Genomic DNA, 22,663 nt, shown 5'->3' with positions numbered 1-22,663 from the left:
AATATTTTAAATAAGAGTGACCGGAATTCGTTTTTTCCTTCAGATAAAAGTTCTTGTGTAATAAATTTTTCAGGAGAAAGATTTCTTTCATAAAGTCAGTCAGAAGTTATCCAAACCAAATATTTTTATCATTAATAATCGTTGGGATGCTTCAGCAAACGAAATTGAATATATTAATGAGGTATGTGCACATTTTTCTTGTTTTAGTTATATTCTAAACTTTCGAATACTTAGTGTGAGTCCACTAAAAAGTGTTCAATTAAGCTTAGTCATAACAAGATCATTGAGGCCCACTTTTCTAAAGTTTTTTTTTCAGGGAGAAGAGAGCTATGGTAGAAAGACAAATAATAATGACTATTTTCCTTTTATAAGACCTACGGTAACGTGATTGGAGTTTATAAACACCCCTTTACCAATCAAATTTTGTAATGGATCAACATCAATCAGTAGCTCAGTGAAAACCATGATTCGTGGAGATGTTTTCTCCTTGTTCGAGACTCTTAAAAATTACATACGCGTTGGAACATGACCCCCAGGTCTGGCGATGCGCATACCATTTAGTCACTGAGTCTGACATTTAATAGTTTAGATTTTCAACTTTCGTCTATTCGCGATATAGTGCGACCATCTTTCAACTTCATCAAACGATAAAGGTCGTATTCTTAGCGTGATTGGAACCATAGACTATAACTCAGTAGCTAAATTCCCAACTTAGGTAAGGGTATCTATATGGTTTGAACCATCTTTTTACTCTATCACTTTCTCAGTATAATAAAAATATACATATGTGGATTCCACTTACATTATTTCGATTTTCCTACGCTAACTATAATTTCCAAGAATATTACTTTCTAAATTATCATAATTTTTACTTAAATTATTTATCTTTTTAGGTACGTGAGCAACACCTGCAACGTTGTGTAGCGTTTCTTGTTGATGAATTAAAAGTGTGCACACGTACAGAGGCAGAGGGACATGTTTTCTTCGTTTCAGCCCGTGAAGTTCTAGCGATGAGAACAAAAGCGAATTTAGGTGGCGATCCACATTCAGGTCCTCCTGGAGCGGCTACAAGTATAGGGTCTCCTTTGTCAGCAGGTGGGCTACTATCATTAGTGCTTTCTTATCAAGCTTATATTTATCTATTTGGCTTTGGGGAACATTAGTGCTAAAAATATTACTCTTCTGGAATTGATGTTAATAAACTTGTCAGACACTTTTTTCTGTACAGCCAGAGCACCATCCTATCCGACAGTTTGAAAACTACTATATCACGAAAATTATAAATAGCTGGCTTGTAATGCATGTGATTGTGTTCAAACATTTCGGAAAGTATTAATAAATGACTAATAAATCCAGAAACTGAACAAAGACTTCCTTCTCTTGAGGACTCATTGTTTCATGAGTTCAACGATGATCCGTAGTGTCGCGATGTGGTCTGTGCATGACCGATCCTCATGAGATCCGGTCTGTTGATCTGGATGTTTGGCGTCCATTGAATATTTCATCTGGTTAAGCATCAGTCTGCTGAAAACGTTTGCTAGTACCGATAGTAATGTGATGCCTGTGTAGTTCTCACATTTGCTGAGATCTCCTTTCTCTGGTGTTTTGATGAGGTGTGCTTCTTCCCAGTCTGTTTGTGGCACTTGTTCTTCGCAGTTCTTTCTGGAGAGAATGTGGAGCATCTTTGCAGTCAACCTAGTGTTTAACTTCAACACTTCGTTTGGTATGTTGTCAGGTCGTGCTGCTTTCTCATTGTTTATTTGTCTGATGGCTATCGTGATTTCTTCGCTTGTTGATGGAGTAATGTTTACAGGAAGGTTAGTGTATGCTGCTTCGATGTCCGATAGGTTCATTGGGACCGGTCTACTCACGAGTTCTTCCAAGTGGTCTGCCCACCTGTCCCACTGTCCTTGGATCTCGGTGATTTGTTTGCCTTCTTTGTCCTTGACTGGCCTCTCTGGTTTACCATATTTCCCTACCAGTTTCTTCGTTGTATTGTATATTTGTCTCAGATTTCCTTCTCCTTCAGCTTATTCCTCTACCATTGCTAGGTTTTCCACGCATTTCCACTTGTCGATTTCTCTCTTGGATCTCACGTCTTACATGGATCTTCTGAATTTTGTAATGGTTCAAATATTTTTGATCTGGTTCTCTGTATTGTGATCCAGTGAGACACATGAAGATTTGTGTATGTGCTTGTGGGGGAATATGGGGTCATTTATAGTCATTTTATTGAAGGCACATATATCTGAAAATCTCTCGCCATTCTCGTTCCTTTCTCCCAGTTCTTATCATCAGTGCAACTCCCTGTATGGGTGAAGCATCCTCTTTTTCATGATCAAAGTACAACAGTATCGCTGCCGAATCTACTCTATTCTATCTATCTTGGTTCCAATAGTTTTCACTCATTTCAAGCACTTCCAATTTGCATCTCCTCAGTTCCCTAATTACCTGACTGGTCTTCATGGTCCCTCACTTCTCCTGGTCATCCCGTAATCTCAAATATATATACGGATGAGTGGAAATCCCTTTGTGAATTATGAGCTTGTCATGGTGGTTCTGTGTATAATTAAAATCACTACTTATTACTTTAGAACAAATAAGACGTTAGCCAGCTCTTATGGATTTCTGATTCTAATAAAATTTGACATCAAAATATAACTTCAGTACGTTTCTCTTTACTTCCTATCGGGATCATTAACTGTCCATAATCGGATAAAACACCTGATTAATACTTCATCAAAGTTAAGAAAAATTAGACTAGTTGTTTGTATCGTTCTATCAGTTATAGTTTCTCTAATCTAAATGGATGATCTCTATATTTGGAATTTACAGCAAATAAATTTGGTTGTTTATTTAAAACTACCATATCGTTATTAGTTACTCTAATAATTTTGTGACATTACATTGGGATTTTTTAGTGGCCTATATGGCTGAGGGTTGGCAAGATAGACTCGTGGAGTTTACAAATTTCGAAACTGTTTTCGAGGTTAGTGGTGGTTAAATTTTATTTCTATTCCCTATTTATGCGTTGAAGTAATTTATTTGTGACAGTTTTCCTGTTTTATGTTTTGTTGTATGTGATTTTCTGTTTTGTCCTCCATTACTGATGATCAATATGATTTCATTAAATGCACTAATCACTCGTTGTATATTGGGCCTTATAATCATGATACTGTTGTGATTCAGTGGATTTCAGACACTGAATTTTCAACTATAGGACTGGGATTCTCAACTACACTGTACTTATTTAGATTTAACAGCTAAGTAATTACTATACACCAAGTACAGCTTATAGCTTAGTTTTCTTACATACTGTTAGATTCCTAGTTTTTTAAAAATTCTTTAAAGGGCTTACAGTACTTGGAACACTGTCTTAATGTTCATAACATTCGACTTCGAAAGACTTTCAGATTCTAACATCGCTTCATCTAATTCCTTTGAGAAAACTGACTGGTGTCAATCGAGTGCATTAACCTGTAGTCGTCACATAAGATACCTTATTTCAGTTGATCTAAATGTATTTAAATGAACTTTCTACGACCCTTTATTGTCGATTTAAGATTGTACTGAGTTAACTAGTTACATTTAAATTTATTTGATATATTTTTATGTTCCTATCTGTATGGGGAGATCCATTTGTAGTGAATAACTGTCTTGAAAATCATGCATTGGTGAATTTTATCTATAGTACGTATACCTCTATCGTTCAAAAAGAAGAAAAATCAATTTTAAATGTAGGGTAATAGGTTCAATTTACTTTTGTACCACTCATGAGTAATCTCAGGACATTCTTCCCCTCGATAGTCATCTTGGTGAACTTTTACTTAAATTTCACTTGAATTATACAAATCGAAGTCGAATAATGGTATTTAACAAGTTCCAGGTGAAGTCATCACCAACTTTTCAATGTAATTAATCAGTTGACAGAATGTAAGCTATCGCAATATAAAAGAATACTAACAATCAAGGTATCACTGTTTTGAATTGATCATGTTAGAGATAGATTAGTATATATTATGTGTGTTGCGTTCAAATGCATTCAAATATAATTATAGTAATACTTAAGATTATTTTAAATATAATTTTCACATATAATGACTTGTAATTTATGACTTATTGAACTCCAGTATTACTTCTTGTTAATTTATTATTTTTTTTATATAGAAAAATCTTTCAGAGTCTGCTACTCGTACAAAATTTGCAGCTCATTCTGAACAAGGCAAGGATGTAGTGAATAGAGTTCGTACAATCATGGAAAATATCTATGAGACAACAGTTGAAGAAAAGTTAGTATTATTTTATTGTTAACATTTTGATTTTATTTTAATTGTGATTTTTGTTCGATATTTTATGTTGTTAGTGTTTATACTTGCGTATTTCTTTGTTTTGGACGTTTTTCTACATTTATCCTCATTATGAAAAGGATTATTAACATTGATTATAGACTGTAAAAATTTATTGAATTCTGATCTATTTCATTCTTTTTATTTACTTTATCTAATATTAAGTTTAGCATCGTTTATACAACATTTTCTCTATTTTGATCCTCATATTATTGAGTTATACTTAGGCTACGTCTATCAACCCTATCAGTTTCTGATGGTTTAGTTTTTCACTGCTGTTGACACTATTTTCGTTTATTCACATTTTCTGTTATTATTTTCTCTTCGCTATAACAGTTTAACATGTGATAACTTGAATCGAAACACATTCGAGTCGAGTATTACGTTGTTTTCACCTGAACGTGATAATTTAGACTTCTTGGCAGTATTACTTTGCATTCAATCATACCTTTAGATCATCTTAAGTTACTTTATTTAGAATATTTTACGTGTTCTGACTTTCAGAAAGCTGTTTATTTTAACGAGTTAACTAGTCTTATGAGTATACTTTTATTGACAAAGTTATTTTTTATTTATAACCATATTGGTCGTCATATGTTTGTTGTTATAAATTTTAATTTTAATCACATTTTTTTCTGTATTAGAGATGCTGCCGTTCGTTGTCGTCGTCTTTCTCAAGCACATCTTGAAGAGGTACGCGCCCGGTTGATGAAGACAACTCAAGCTGTAGATGAAATGCTTCATGCTAGTTTGGCACGTGTTGAAGCCCAAGTTGCTAGTGCATTAAATGCTGAAATTCGACGTTTGAGTGAACTTGTCGATAGTTATTCGCGTCCTTTCCATCCAGATCCAGCTTTGATTCACGTATACAAGCGAGAACTAAATACACATGTTGAACGTGAATTAGGCAGAAAACTTACTGAAGCTTGTTCTAGTGATATTCTTAATGAAGTTGCTCGATGTGAACAGTTAATGATGAGTAAGTTTTTTTTACAAATTTGAATGTTAATTAAGAGTAACAAGTTTTTTGAAACTTGCAACTACACTCACTCATGTGCTAATAGTCGGGGGCTTCACACCATAATAGTAATTCATAGTGTTCACGTTTTTTTTGCAGTTCCGTCTTTGAGTACTGCTAATCGACTTATGAATTATTAAGCAAAAATTAAGTCTTTTCATTTTCATATGCATATTTGTAAGTGTGATGAAACTAATTGTTACTTTTGAAAAGTAACCTTCTTGTGTACACATTAGAGTTCTGATTGTGAATTATAATAGCTAGATAACTCACTAAATTTTCTTACTGTAAATGCCTCTAAATTTAGACTAAAAATTGTTAAGCACTTGATCTGTTAAGCTCTCATATAGCTGTTTGTGTACTGCTCTTTATTATTAAAGTCCAATATGATAAAATAATTGCTTTCTAAATATTTACGTAATTTATTCGTATATGAAAGTGGTAAAGTTGATCCAACATAGTCATTATCAGAGTTGAAGATGTAGGGTAATACTCGTTTGTCCAGAAGATTTAAAATTCTATCATTAAAATAAATAGTAATGTGAAGTACCAGGTTTTTACCACATTTGACAAAATTTCTATATTATGCATGATGTATAGTTTTCTGAATTGGCTTTTATTTTTTTTTCGTTTCAGATAAACATGCGGCAATTGTTTCAGACGAAGCTTGTAAAAATCGTATACTTCAGCTAGTTGATCCTACTGCGTTTACTCCGGAATTCCATCTTGATTGTCGTAATTTGTGTGCGAATTTTCACGAAGATATTCAGTTTCGTTTTTCTCTTAGTTTGGGAACGCTGTTCCAACGGTTATCAGCCCCACGTCGTTCGACAAATAGTGTAAGTTTTCTGTCAGTGTATAGCTATTTCGTTAATTGAAAAAATGGAATTTTTTAGTCGTTATATGTAATGTAAAGCGTGGTGACTTGCTAGTTAAAGCATTTAACTTTTAATCACATCTTCCATTATCATGTCAACTATTTGATTTCAAACAGCTAAACAGAATCATTGGCCCTTAAACAAAATGTGTAATTTAGGAAGTGTTCTTGTTTGTTGAGACGCGGTACTCTTCAACACTAACAAATTAATTAGATTGTTTTTAAGGGTGCTAATAAGTCGAAGACTTCTTTCTGGACTAAAACTTTCACTTACTATCACTTCCAGTTTATTTTAACAAATGGTTGCATTTGTACACTGTTCTTTTTTACTGTTCAACTTTTTTGAAAGACAAGGTATAAGTTAACTAAGTAAACGGTTTATAGACATTTCTTTTGAAGAATATACGAATTCAGAATCGTTTTATATGCATAATTTTGATAGTTTGATTTGTCTTTATTAATTCATCATTATTTTTTCGAAAGTCTTCTAACAGAAACACGTCATTGAATAATGTCCTAAAATTTTAATAGGGATTTAATTCGATAATGGTAGAAGAAAAAGAATCTGAGGATTCTTTTTTTTAGAATTTGTTATAACACTCAGCTTTCCTCGTCTACACAAATTGGACGCTAATTTGTCTTAGACGAATATCTACACTAGATATCCTTCCAGTGTCTATTCTACAGGACTACAACACAACTCAGATTAGGAACACGTGACTGTTTAAACTAGAACGTAAGTTTATTTCCACACTAAAAACGGACAACAATCCGATGATATCACTTGGTCGCCATTTATCGAATATCCGTCTTTCAAGTCTCCTATCTAGCATATTGTTACCTATTATTGATAAAGTGCCCATGTTGATCTGATTAATATCAACCTTTTGGTCATATTTTAAAGGATTGATGTACTTATTGACAAGTGATTTTGAAATTAAAAAAAGCTTGTATCACAGAATGTAACTCGGTATCATGAGTTGTACTGTAGTGTATACTACTTATACTGACAAATATAAGTAGTATGTAGCACCAATAGGAAGTGAGATGTCTGCCAGAGGATTGAATTAAAGAGAACAGGAAGTTAAACAGAGAGCAATTGTAATAACAACCGGATTGAAAGAATGAAGACGTATGTACAGGACAACTGAGGGAAGATGTGCAAATAGTGTATTTAATGTATTATTTTTAGATTTTACGAAAGCATTGTATAATTTTGCATAAAACAATATATTGGTTTTCCTCACCTGAGTTCTCATTCACTACAGTAAATCTAGATAATACTAAAAGTAATTAGTATTTCGCCTAATTAATCAAAGGACTACGTTATTTAATGATAAATATTTCGAATTTTCCATGTTTTACGATCATGTTTAAATGTTTTATCTCAATTCAATATGTTTACGTTTTAAATGATCTCGTATTAGCAAAATAACAATTATATGTACACGTGTTTGGTTGTTTAATGTATAATCAGGTAGTCGATGTTTCTTATTCATCTTACTTTCAGTATCATTGGACACAATCTGATGGAATTCCTTCTAGTTTGGTTAACTCTTCCATATTACCCAGATCTTCATTGACTGTTGATTTATTCCCTTCTCTTATGAGCCGAGGCGCTGTCGGTACTGTTATTGCTTTTGGAATTGTAAGTTTTAATTCATTTGACATTGTGTTGTATTTACGGTGTTTTATGAATAAAAAGAATAATAAGTTTTAATAACTCACTCAATGTTCTCTAGTTGTATACATTTTCAAATTTAATGCATAGTCCCAATAGATTTCACTACTTGTTTCATATTTCTTTTTCTGGCTGTCATCATTTACATATAAGTGGTATGATATATGAATAAATCGTCCATCAACTATTTTCACCATAGCTTCTTCCTTGATAAATTTTGAGCAAATTGTTCAAGATGGTAGAGATTTTATTTAAGATCTAAATCTCTCGTGCTCACCTTTTAAAATTACTTGTTTGTCATTGCGAACGTCAATCAGAAAGAATTTATTTTTTTATGGCTTGTGATAAACATCTTTTGATATTTACATATTCATAATTGCTATTGGAGTTGCCGGTAGGGAGCTTATCAACCTGTATTTTAATAAATTACTCTTTTATAAGATTATTTAGAAATTATAAATTGAGAATTTCATTTTAATACTTCGAATTCGTCTCGTTCTGTGGCAACAAAGGTGTATTTTCTTTTGTTCCAAATAGTCAATGTTTCTGGATAGGGTATGAAAACGCGGCTTGCTTAGCACAGCAATACAAACATTTATTTGTTCATTTATTCTCCTTCTTTGCGTGGTATGACAACTTTGATTTACAGCATCTATTAGATTGTCTAATTTCATCAACGACCATAATGTGAGGTCATGTATAGTCGATCAGTTTTTCCAGCATCAGATCTACGTACATACGCCTGTTATCTTGCCACAGTTTCTCCACTTTTTCACTCCAAATGTCTCTCATTTTCAACTTTGATAACATGGTTGGATGATTTGTTTAGTACATAGTCCATTTGTAAACCATATATTTGTATCCAGTCATTTTAATGATTTTCTTTGCAAAAGCTTGAACTAGACTGCCAAGCGAAACGTTGAAATTTTTATAAGTCTAATATTCTCATTGTTAGATACTAACTCGACTCAAAACTACTGTGGAACTATTTGTTCAAATTTAAATGGTTATTCTTGTAAATGTTCGTAATTCCGTTTGAAAGTGAAGTGACTTTTATAAGCTTTGTGAAAATCGATTTTATTAGATTGCAATACTTTTTTCATATTGTCCTAAGTACTTTGCTTTCTAAAGTTCTTAGTGTAATGGTAGGTTTCTGTTCATTCATTTCTTCAAAAAACGTTTTTGAATCAAGCATTACTTTTTTTGTTGATAAAAAACCCAACCATACTAGATGTCTAAAGCTGTTGGTTGGCGAGTTCTAGCAGTGGCTTGTGGAATATACGGTGGTTTATATCTATACGAACGACTTTCTTGGACAAATAAAGCTAAAGAGACTGCTTTCAAACGTCAATATGTCGATTTCGCTTCCCATAAATTACGTTTAATTGTTGATTTAACTAGTACAAATGCTCGGCATCAAGTAAGTTTTGTGATAAAGTTTTAAAAAATTCTTTGGTTTGTTCACTGAATAATTTTAAGTGTAAAAAGTAATTTGATAATAGCGATAACATCTACTTTGTTTTGATATACTTGATATAAATGTATAGAACTTTAATAGTTGTTGGCAGATTTGGAGTAGTTTTAATTTTTGAAAATCTAAATTTTAGGAAATCCTTCCACTTGCTGATCTGTGTACTTAAAACTGAACAACATATTGCTCAGCTTTTTTCCCAGTTGCTTTATCAATATTCCTATTTATTCATCCTAATACATATATCACTATACACTTTTATTCTTGGAATTACTTAAAAGAACTTGCTATCACTATGTTATTATTATTGGGGTTTAAAGTATTATTCTCTTGTGGTTAGTTAAATAATTAAATTACTCAGTCAGTTTTCAATTATTTAACTGTAAATTTGAACTCTGTTCTATCTAATTTGGTTTAAGTAGTCAGATATAATTAATAGCCTTGATACAAATGTATAGTTAAATCCCAAAAGAGGTTTTTAGTATTAATCCGCTTTTAAATTTATTTGTAAATATGTGTTTGACATGTTTTATTTATTTTCTTAGGCTAAAAGAGAGTTACATCTAGCTCATAAGAAGTTGTCCACGGAAGTGGAGAATTTCATTGATACTTTAGTTGAAGAAGTGAAACAATTGGATAGTGATATTAACCGTCTGGATTTCATTACTACAGAAGCAAGGAAACTTAAGTGAGTAATTTAATTACATTGTATTTTAAGCTGTTGAATATATGGATCTTACACTATAGATATGTTAGTGTGAACATGGAACTCTTTGTTTTATGTCCTTATTTATTATTCTATCTGCTGTGCTAATAGTGCAAAAGATTATCTGTTTCCAAAAGAAATCCTCCCTACAATTAGCCTAAATTACTTGTCACTTCTTTTGAATTCGTCCATAATTTTAGTTTTAGGTATAAGGGATATATGGAATATATCAAATAAGGGATGTATTTATAATAACAATAACAATATTTTATGAAAATAAGTACAGAATGTATGTCAGTTTACCGCGTTGATCAATTTGATGCAAATTACTTGGTTATAATAACAACAATAATAAATTTAAGGTTACGGCGTCTGAAAGAATGTGATTTCCATGTAACTTCAAAATGAGAATTTCGAATAAAATGATCAAAGTTATAGATGATGTACAATTCTGATTGAAATGATTTTACAGCACAACATTAGTGATTATTCTCATTCCATAGAAAAAAATAAATAACAACAATTAAATAAAGTGAACATCGACCTAGTTTACTGAAGCATAATAGACAATTAAAGCATTTATGTGTACGTACATCTTCATGTTATCATGATTAAACTGTCATTTTAAAAAAAAAAAAACGATATTTCGTATGTGGCCATTTTTTAATAGGGAGAGTCACTTACTTAAGCTGTTCACATTTCTCTTTAATCTCACATTCGAAATATTTATATTTTTTTTAAAGGTAAACCTCTTTTATTTACATGTATTCCCCGTTGTTATACTTTCGTTTAGAAAATAATAAAGCTTATTCAACTGTTAACTATTTGTCAATTAATTTTCTTCAATTTTTACTTTACAGAAATCGTGCTAATAACTTGGGGAATATTTTGAATAAATTTCATGAAACATTTATTTTAAATCCATGGGATGAATCTAATTAGAAGAATTCAATTTATTCTTTTGGTGTTTTCTCTCCTTTCTTTTGGAAGAAGAAATGTTCATCTATGTTTTAATCCATCCATTGATAACCATCTTTGAACAATATATATATAGTTCAGTTTACAAAATGAAAAACATGACGCAAAAAACAAAATCGCGAATTGAAATATCTTCAAAAATCGTTCTGGTAGTATTATTAGTTAGTAACAGAAGCAGTAGTATGGTAATAATTCATTGGTTACAAAATTGTATTTCTCAAACAATTTAATTTCCCCATCTAAACGATAATAGTTTTATCTGGGAACTTGTATTGTATATTATGTATGGTATTAATATGTCATTTAATTGTCGACATCATCAACCACATCCTACTTAGTCGATAGATGAGCGCTTATTATTATTACTATTATTATTATTGGTTCATAAATAACTCTTTTTTAGGGTTAACATATTCATAATTGAATGTATGTACAACATAAGATATAATTCATATGAATTTTTTAAAATTGAATATACATTGTTAAACAGTATAAATTGTTTTTTTTCATGGTTAACACTTTCATCACCTTATTCGTTGGTATTATAAGTTTATATTGTTTCGGTAGATCGTTCATATTTCTGGTTTACGCATAATTATCAAATTTATTTTGTATTGTTTGTTTGAATCTTCTCATTGATGTTTAGAACTGCAATTGATCAGTCTCTTATTGGCATATGTGCATCCTGTACTGATTGCCTGGATATTGCCTTCGTTCAAAAGCATTATGAACAAAGATGGTTGGTGGCTAGCAGTGGAATTTAGGACGCGCGTTTCGTCCTATTTGGGACTCGTATGCTGGATGTACCTGATCAATCGAGGTCCTAAACGTCAATGGGAAGATTCAAACAAACAATACAATGAATTTAAAACTCCACCCCATTTCACAAGCAAGTGGTTATCAGGACTTAGTAGCCAAATGGATAAAGCTATAGCGTTTGAAGCGAACAGTGCTGAGTCCGGGTCCCGGAATGAACATCAACTCTGGGATGCAGACACATCCAGCTAACGAGTCCCAAATAGGACGAAACGCGTGTCTTGAATTCCACTGTTAGCCACCTATCATATTTGCACATAATTAATTGTTTACAAATTTTCATCATATTAATAAAACATGGGTCATATAAACAAAGAATATTCTTTTCAATAAATTCTCGTCAGGTTCTATCGCTTCAAAGTCAAATTCCTAAACCAAATGTGAGATAACCCATCGTTTACGATTAGGTTATATAAATGTACGATTGTAAAAATAAAATCAGATTTAATATTGAAATTATTAGTATTCAATGTTCACTTGAATTACATTATATGTTAAATGAAATCATGAGATGATTGATAATGAAGAATAAATTTAGATAAAACAAAATAAGGGAATAATGTAATTATTAATCAAACTAAATGGTTGGTTAACGACTGGGTAATGCATAAATTGATATGAATTCAGTACGAGATATTGAAATAGGTTGATAGTTAATTAGATTCTTGACGTTTACAAGAAGAGTAATAATGATACGAATTATAATAAAAATATTTGAATAAGATGAATGTAGGTTATGAAATTACATAGGGTAAGGCTATGTGTCCATTAGTCAAATGAGGTCATCCTATAATTAAGATGATGACTGAATTATCAGGTCTGAAGTTTCCTTAGGCAAAAGAAGAGGCTGGACATATTTCCTTTTTTGGTTCAAATGGCTATTGCTTCTGCTTCTAAAGAAGAAATACAAATAGGTCATTAACATGTTTCTAAAAGATGACAATTTATTGATTAAGTAGCTATATAAAGGATCGAGAGTTCTCGAAAAAATGAGTGGCATCACGAACAAAATTTTAGAAACTAGCTGACCAGACAGATCTAATTAATGAGATAGATGATGATCTTAGCCGACCATTAATGACGCTCAGGTCAACAGAGAACTGCATAGAATTTTCAACTGTTTCAGCCGAAGGTGGATAATACGCTGCTCCTTTGTTAACATTGTATGGCGCAACTTGTTTGGTTAAAAAAGTTCTTACCTAGTCTAGAACCTAATAGTCAATGTACTGCGTCTCTATCCATTTATTTATAGCTTTCACCGCTGAACGCGATGGATTTTGGGAATAAGTATTACGTTAACGGGGATTTCAGTACCTTCAGCAATAATGATTACATTTTGTTACAATTTTCTGAATTATTTACTTATATATTATGTAATTTTAAGCTTTATATCTGTTGGTATCTTGTTTGCTCAATTATCTAGCTTCATACGTGTCTAATAATAAATTCGGCAATTGGCTGTTTCGTAATTCGATAAACTTGCAAAAATATTTCTAAAATGTTCCCATAAGATTTTCATTAGTTTTGTTTTAAAATGAAATACATCACTTAATGTGTATTCATGCACAATAGATTAACACGATGAAGTTTTTATGCGCTAACCCGCATTATGCTTGCGTACAGTATGTCGATATCATAACATTTTGACACTTCGTAAAATTCATGCATATTTTATATCTCAGTAATTTCTGTATATCATGGTTATTCTTTCCGATTAACCACTTTTTTTTAACACTCTGGTCTGTATCTATATTCTTTATCCACCGTTTGAAATTTCCTATTTCTATATATAATAATGAATCAAAATAATATTAGACTTTTGAGCTTGAAACTTTTAAATGATTAGTGTACACAAAAGAATTTTATAAAATTAAAATGTACGTGCAAGTTAATGTGGGCACATAGGGCAAAAGAAAATAATATAATATCATAAAACTTTTAAAAGCTACATGTTTATATGTATATGATGTACAGTAATTTAAAGATAGACGTTCTAGCTCATTAATGTTTCCAATAGGCGTGGTAGTATGTTGATGTACTTCAGACCTTTGGCACACTATAAAAGTTTGTGCTCATTGCCATAAATCACCATTTATTTGAGATCATCTAGATCTCTAACTAATTTGATTGATGCCCGAATACCAATGTGAAGTCTTACACAGTTTGTCGAGGATGTCTTCGTAACGTTGATAGGACAAATTATCTTAGTCGGCTGGTAGTCACCACATATTATATTCGTCGTGTCTGTGAGCAGTTTTTCTAATCCCAACAAGGTATGCCCATTCGTCAATCAACTCTGCACTTCATAATTATCTCGTTGCAATCATTCTATCATTTGTAAATTGGAATCATTACACTGGAATGTATGCATACTTGTTCGTGATAATGCATTAGCCACTGTGTTCTTATTACCTTCGTATGGTGGACGCAAATTGCGGGATAAACTCTAGATACCGGATCTCTGTGAATAATAGTCATATTTATTATCTAACCCTTTTGTAAACGTTTTATAATCAGTGTATACTATAAAGCTGTTTTGTTCAAGCGTGTATCTAGAGTGCTTTATTGCTAGATATATATCTAATAATTCCCAGCTAAAAGTACTACATCTCGGTTGAGTCAGACTCAGTCGTTTAGGAAAAAAAGACAGAGGTTCCCATTTTTCATTAACCGACTGTTAGAAAACGGCTAATATGGTCACGTTCGATGCTTCTGTCATTATAGCTAGTAATGACTTTTTTTCGAACCAGCAATCTTTTCGTTTAGTAAGTTTTTGGCGTGCTCAAATGCCTGTGTGACTTTGATCAGGAAATAGGAAGTACGCATATGTCCTCGCAATATATTTTTTTTAGTGGTTGAGATGGAGCAACACAGAATGAAATGAATCACCCACAGAAATTTACCAATTTCAAAAGTTGCTTTTAAATCGGATGGGATAGGTGTCGTACCCATTTCATAAGCCAGGAAATACAACTATTTCTTACCACACACTTCTCAGGGTTTATAACCACTCCATATTTCGTTAGTTTTGCGAATATTTGTTTGAGGCACTGTAGTTGTTTTTCTCCCGACGCACTTGTAATTACCAGATTGTCAATATAAATGTACACAATTGGTATGCCTCAGGTTATCTGGTCGATAGCATGGAAATGTCTGGCCATTGTTCGTTAATTCCAATGGCATGCTTAAAAATTTGTACAACCCAAAAGGCGTTGTAATGGCTGTTTTCTATGCATTAACTGGAGGCATTTAGATATGATGTGTACGTACCAAATCAGTCTTCGAGAATATTACTGCACCGTATATACTGTTATCAAAGCCGTGGATACACGGTCTGGGTACCGATCTGCGAGAGTTTGTTTATTCAGGGCCTGACAGTCGCCAAGTGGTTAGATTTCCTTTTTAGTTAACATAGACAACGGAGATTACTGGGTTGCTAGACGGTCGAATGATGCATTTGTTCATAGATCTATCAGAATCACCTTCCTCTATCTCCAATTTTACTGGGTCTAACCTCATTTAGTGATACTTTCATCATTATGTCGTGCTGTACCTCATGTTCAGAATATTTGCTTCTTCATGACACTATCGTCAATTTGGAAAATTCTGTTAGCGATGGAGCGTGTGGATTAGAAGACACTTGGAACATTACCAAGTTCATCGGTGACGAGTCTGTACTGACCCCTCTAATCGTTTTCGCATGACCATTGTTTAAAAGCTTATGTTGTTTTGGATCGACCAATAAATTAAGCGTTTGCAGGAAATCTATACTAAGTTTGGGTACGGACATGTCTGCCGCTACAAATTCTGACTAAACGACGGGCCAAAGTTCATTAATTTTCGTATCCTATGCATTTTTATATCAGACGTATTTGCTTCTTTGAATACTAACGTGGTATCAATGTTTCTCTTCTCTCCATCTACGGTGGTATGACATTGATCTCCACTCTGATTTCAACGAAAGTTTGTACGCCTGTTGTTCGGTCTTGTATATAAGATAGACAATTTTTCTGAGCCTCAGCAGTCATCATCTTTGCTTTAGGTTCCTGAATCTATAGGGTGGTGTATTGTTCGTCTGTACTTGACTGAGATGCTGGTTGATGGTTCGATAGTAAGTTACAGAAGCGGCTTTGGTCACTGCCTCTCCAACGTCGTATGACTTTTCGTGGTTTAGCTCAAATATTACGTAACATATGCAATTCACAGCTTCATCTGGGAATGTGAATTGGCATGATCGAATTCATTTTTTGAAGATGAATACTATTGACCATTAAGTAATTTTTGATTCTGACGAACCAAAGTTGTTGGTCTGAGGCCCTAAAAGCAGGAAAGGAAAGGTTAACAGCACCCATGGACGAAGTATGGCAAAGACCTATCAGCCTTTCAAATATATTTCTATAAATGGTTAATAATACACAAATATATAAATATATATGAAAGAAAGTTCTCTACAGCCAGTAACACTGAGAATGGTAAGTGATACAATATTATAAAATGGAACAGACTTAGCAGATAGCACCAATATATCAATCTTTGGTATAATTTAATTATTTATAATCTTTAATACGAAGAAATTATGTCCAACAGTATTCATGAGGTAATATATGAGTGTAATAGCTACGGCAATGATAATCATCGAACAGTAACAATCTGAATTAGCACGATGTTCACTGATTTTCAATTTTCAACAGTATTATAGAAAGTTGTGTTCTTTTTTATGCTCAACTAACCAATTTCTGTTGAAGAATATCTTTGAGACCATTTCTATACTTCGTAAAATTAACGAAATGAATACACGTTATTAACATAATTTCCAGGAGGAAAAGTAAAGTTGTGGCAACCATCTATTTTAAGCACAACTCACATCGAATATATATTGCTGCAGGTTAAAATAAAACTGTCTTTTCCCTGTAGGTCGATTGGAGGGCTTAGTAAATTTGAACCTTTACAAACTCAAGTGAGAATTAGATACCATTATGGAAATTTGTTTACTCAGTTTTCTGCTAAATAATCGAATGTAACATTGTTTCAAATAAACAAAGATGGATCTTTGCTTATAATGCATATGACTTAATTCAATACGCACAGTATGCACATATACCAATAGGAGACTGATCAATTGCAGTCCTAAAAATCAATGAGAAGATTCAAGAAAATAACACCATGTTTCAAATATTTGTATCTTTTATAATAATGCATTGTACTACTTATTCAATATGCATAGTACAATTACTAATTACGCAATTTTGTTGTAATATTTTTCCAATGCAATATTTCATCTTATGATCACCCAATTTGTTACACGACATTGAATGTAAAATCTTGACGTAAAAATTCTGTGACTATTTTAAAGTATTTAGTAATAAAAAGTTATCTTATTATGGCCTAACAAGATACCACATTCTAATATTACATTCCATGATGTTTTTTGTCAATGTACACTGATATTTTTTCTTGTTTGGACATTTTCATAGGATCCTCTTATTCGAATGAATATATGCAGTTTATGGCTATGAATGTCGAAAAAGATGAATGGGAAATAGAATAGTGACTAACTATTATTTAATAGATGAATTTTAGCATTTAAGTATTCAACGAAAAGCATAGATAATTATTTTGTTATCTTGAATGACAAATTCTTCGATTTTAATTTACATATTAACTGTTAATTATCTTTGTATAGTGGTGACAAATTATTCTATATTCAGTCAAAAGATTAGAAGGTTTTAATGCAGAAATTTTTCCCCATGATGTCATTTGCTATAGCATTAGGGTCGCATTCATTTTTGGTTTTTATACATTGTAGTGTTTTATGTAACATATGGTATCATTTAACAAATTTATTTATCATTGTATCAGCTCGTATATTAGTCTTCTTACTCGTATGTAGTAACGTGCATTGGTCACCTAAGTCTTATACTTTTCAAACGGATATCCGAGCATTATCTTAATTGGCTATCTAAAATTGGAAATAGAAGTAAATCAGCAGCTCAGTCCTGGAATACCTCGTTAACTCTGGTCATTTACAATCACTGTAATTACATTTTGGTATCATTTTTGAATTCAAAAGTATTGACTTAAAGGGAGGAGGTTTGGGTTAGGAGCTTATGTATGTTTGCGGCTAAAACAATATACTGAACTTTATGTTGGAAAGTGTACAATTAATTGCGAAATAATAGTATTGTTTTACTCGATTTTCACTGATTCTTCAACTGACATTAGTTAATGACGAAAAATTTGTAAAATGTTTATCTAAATTACTGTCCATTTTCTAAATAATCTCTCATATTGGAGTTAAGTTAATGTTTCTAATGCTACATATAGTGAATTGTATACCATAAAATTATTCGCTAAGACTTATATATCAAAGATCCAATTGAACATGTTATGTTGATTGTATAGTAGTATATCTTAGAAATTTAATTAGGAAATTATTTTGACAGAATTAATGAATATATTTTATAAAAGTTATTTGTTTCACACAATGTTTTTATTGGATACTCACTGAGTTTTAATATTTAGTTATTGATTAATCGATGAGACTATAATTTATGGACGATCTTTAAGCCGACACTAAAAAGACCTAGAGATTGTCTACGTACATACTACCGTCAAATCAGGATTATAAACCAGTGTGAGGAATTAGGGTTTATATTTACAATTGATAGTTAGGGTTAGGAATTACATTTAGGATTCCCATCACAAACTGACATCAGCTATAATGCCAAAACTCTATTTCGCCAAATAGATAAATTAAATTTGCGCAAAAATTCAAAACATGTTATCGTAAATCTAATTGGTTCGTCCATAAATATAAGTTTCTCCAATTAATGTTAGGAAACGTTCCATGTGATCACTTCCTTTAATTAGAAAACTATTTAATTTTTCAGTCATAAATGTTTGCGTTTTTAATCCAAAATCTTAATAAATGTCTAAACAAAATAAAGGAAAATGTTATTCATTGTCTGATAGCCTGATATGACATAAATCATTGAAATTATATTTGTTCAAAGTTCAAAATTATTTTGTTCCAAATAATTACAATTAATTAAAATTTATTATATTAGGATTTCTTTCAAGTCCGGTATAAGAAATGAAAAAAACTATAGTTGATTTCACGGAACAACTAACTTGTGTTAAGGAATCTAAAGAAAATATAGTCGAAAGTGAATATGAATGAGGGAGAATCAATGCGATAATAGGGACCAATTTAGTCTAATCGTAAGCGTATCAACAACAAATATAATGGCTACACTTAGGGACTCTATTCTTCATTGAGTCATAGAATATCTTATAGCATTAATACGTAGCAAAAATATACATATACATTTTTATGCAACCTAACATTACAATGAAAAGGCTGTTGAAGGATGCTGATTAGTTTATATGAGGTGGTTTTGTATTTCGCAAAAAAATGTGTATGACATCATGATCAAGCGCTGCACATCGATTGCTTTCAAGAGTTTGGGGCCAAAAGTGGTGATAAGTAAATCGAAAACTAGCTTGAAAGCATGATACAGTCCCCGAGTTGTTTGTTAAAGTTATATTTAACGAACGAATTAAGGTTACTTATCCAATTTTCTTGAAGTAGTACAATTAGCATATACTTCAGATTATTTTTTATGTAAATTATTTCAAGAGGAATTCTGTCACGAGGACCTGAAGGGGCTGGTACAATTTCAAGCCCATATAGGTTATTCTAGCCTCCAGACAGACTAATCTATTCATTCTTCTTAAATAATATTCTTACCTTGTCATTTATTCACTTAATAACCCTACCTATTTTTATTTGAGTGTATATATGTATTAATTACTCACTCTAATCGTGATGTGTCTCTAACCTCCTTTGTGGCACGTTATCTGATTTCATTCGGATCGTATGCTGATTGTCATCGAAATATAAATACCACTAACCCTCATATGATTATTGACCTGAATCGCTTTGGTGAATAACGGAAATAAATAAGTCAAATAATTCTATCTTAGTCATAATTCAGTTCATATTCTGTTTTCAGTGGAAGTGATAACCTTTGTTTCATTGTAACTCAACGATTTTGAACCAATAGCGTGTGATATTCAATTTCATTTAGATATTCGGAAATGTAGTATGGGTAGGACACACTCACACAAATTCATGTATATTCAAATTAGTTAATCTATCAAACCTACGTGTTTGGAAGATAGACTGTTAATGCATAATAATTCGTCTATATTTTCGTATATATGTTCGTGCTTGTATAAATTAGATGTATGGTCTAATACATGAATTAGCTTGTGGACTTTCTTTCTCTTATACGCTTGAATATTAATTTCTTAAATAACTGAGAGCTCATTTATTTGCACTTAAATATTCGTTCAACTAAAATATTTTTCCCATTTCATTTCGGTTTATGGACTTATATTAATAACAGTCATCAGGTCGACTGATGTACATAGTATGAACATAATTACAAAAATATCCTCAAAAGATCAATTTCATTTGATTTTTGGAATCCACAAAGCTAATATAGTGATTTGATTGATATCACTCTTTAAAGTACACTGGAAAAGATAAACTTTTCAATAATATGTTCATTGAAATGTTGATGATCAATAAAGCAATCAGATTAATTTCTAGATATTTAGAATAACATTTTATATATGAAGGACAATAATGAATGAAATAGATAAATTAGTTAAATACGGATGACGATTTACTAATGACAATTATGACGTTTAATATTTGACGCCTCTTTATTACTAATGATAAATAATAATCATTGTAAAATTTCTCAGAACCAGATTTAGAACTCATAGAAATCATTGTTGCTATGCATATTTTTAACAAAAATAAAACTGAAATTTACAAACAAATTTCACTAGTTGAAATCATGAGTCAATTGAAGCTAGACCACCATGGAAAACCAGGAGGCACTGGACGGTCGTCTCACCCTAGTACGGGACTCTTCACCACGATCCCGCTCCCCGCGAGTTCCGAACCCAGGGCCTATCAGTCTCGCGCGCGAGCGCTTACCTATTAGATCACAAAGCCGGCCGGCATTCAACAGTGTTAATGTCTAACTTCAACCAATCCACAAAATTGCGATACCGTCACCATTGTCCTCAGTGAGCTGATATCTCACAACAGACCTGGTTGAACTCCACTGGTCACGGCTTCGCACTAGAAGTCCAGGTTTTTCATGGTGGTCTAGCTTCAACTGACTCATGATTTCAACTTTTGAAATGAATAAAATCTCCACAAAACCCTCTTCTGAAAAAAAGCGTTTTCCAATTTTTCTTTTTTAAAAGCAACTATATTTAACAAACATTTGCATTACATTTGTTATTGAAACTGAATTGAAGTTTCTTCTAAATATTGAATATTAATAATAAACATTATAGACAATCTTGTACTTTAAATTGATATAAAATGCAAATGTTCTTATAGATTAATTAATTAATTATTATTATTAGTTTATTATGGAACTAATTAAAAATTATATTCATTATGTAAACTTGTTTTAAACAACGAAAAGAAAATGCACATTCTTATTTTGTTTATTTAATTTAAATTAATCTGGATAATTAAAATTTAAGGTAAAGTACTAATTATCAATATAGAAAAAAGGAACTCATCAGTTGTTAGTTCTTTTTTTTTCTTTTGTAAAATATTGAATTACTAAGTATATTGTACGCGTATAGATTATGAATGGAGAAAGTGTGTGTGTGTGTGTGTGAGAGAGAGAGAGAGAGACAGAGAAAGATCTTTAACAATCCTGATAGTATATGTAACACTAACTAAAAATAAATAAATTGGTAAATTCATTCTTTAATATTCTTTTTTTTGGTTAACCGTGTCAGATAATGAAGATTGTAATTTTATATAATAACGTAGTTTTCTATCATGGAATACACTAGACAGCTCTAAATCAATTTGAAGATTTGGACTTCGCAGATAACGTGGCCCTTATATCCCATATACATCAATAAATACAGGACAAGATAAACAGTGTAGCAGCAGTCTTTGCAGAAATACATACACAAGAGAAAAAGCGAGATCCTCATATACAATATGGAGAACACCAACCCAATCACACTTCATGGAGAAACTCAGGAGGAGGTGAAAACGTTCACTTACGTTGTCAGGAAGCATCATCGATGAACTTAGGGGATGTGATGTAAACGTAAAGGCGAGGATTGGCAAAACAACAACAGCATTCCCACAGTTGTAGAATATATGGAACTCAAAACGATTGTTAACCAATATCAAAGTCACAATCTTCAATACCAAAATCAAGACAGTTTTACTGTACGGAGATGAATCTTCGAGGACTACCACAATTATCATCAAAACAATACATGTATTTATAAACAATTGTCTACCTAAGATACTGAATGTCCGTTGGCTGAATACCATCGGAAACAACCTTCTGTGGGAAAGGACAACCCAGCTGTTGTCTGAAGAGGAAATTAGGAAAAGACGTTGGAAATGGATAGAATACACATTGTGGAAATCATCAAACTGCATCACGAGGCAATCACTAACTTGTAATCTTGAAGTGAAGCGTAAAAGTGGAAGGACGAAAAACCCACTGCGTCGGGAATTGGAAGAAGGTATAAAAAGGATGGATAGCGACTAGAAACAACTGGAAAGAATTGCCCAGGGCAGAGTTGGATGGAGGATGTTGGTGAGTGGCCTATGCTCCTTCATGAGGGGTAACAGGCATAAGTAAGTAGGTTTCCATAGTTATAGAAGTTGATTAGCAAACCTTAACAGAAAAAGAAACTAGA

The 22,663-nt window shown here is 32.1% G+C and overlaps 1 protein-coding gene across 1 annotated transcript in view; it reads left to right on the top strand.

The window, feature by feature from the left end:
- The window catches only part of MFN2 (Mitofusin-2), a 28,593-nt gene extending 13,100 nt beyond the window's left edge, over positions 1 to 15,493 (top strand). The window contains exons 5-14 of the mRNA XM_051209048.1: positions 74 to 181; positions 894 to 1,095; positions 2,922 to 2,989; positions 4,168 to 4,289; positions 4,991 to 5,325; positions 6,001 to 6,203; positions 7,752 to 7,889; positions 9,154 to 9,342; positions 9,939 to 10,081; positions 10,960 to 15,493. Of these exons, the coding sequence (XP_051074470.1) occupies positions 74 to 181; positions 894 to 1,095; positions 2,922 to 2,989; positions 4,168 to 4,289; positions 4,991 to 5,325; positions 6,001 to 6,203; positions 7,752 to 7,889; positions 9,154 to 9,342; positions 9,939 to 10,081; positions 10,960 to 11,041 (1,590 nt within the window). The 3' untranslated portion in view covers positions 11,042 to 15,493. The remainder of the gene's footprint in view (positions 1 to 73; positions 182 to 893; positions 1,096 to 2,921; positions 2,990 to 4,167; positions 4,290 to 4,990; positions 5,326 to 6,000; positions 6,204 to 7,751; positions 7,890 to 9,153; positions 9,343 to 9,938; positions 10,082 to 10,959) is intronic.
- The last annotated feature ends 7,170 nt before the right edge of the window (positions 15,494 to 22,663 follow it).

Source organism: Schistosoma haematobium, chromosome 1 (genome assembly GCF_000699445.3).
Source record: "Schistosoma haematobium chromosome 1, whole genome shotgun sequence".
NCBI classification, from domain to species: Eukaryota; Metazoa; Platyhelminthes; class Trematoda; order Strigeidida; family Schistosomatidae; genus Schistosoma; species Schistosoma haematobium.
The sequence above is the reverse complement of the archived record's forward strand: the minus strand, read 5'-3'. Positions and strand labels throughout refer to the sequence as shown.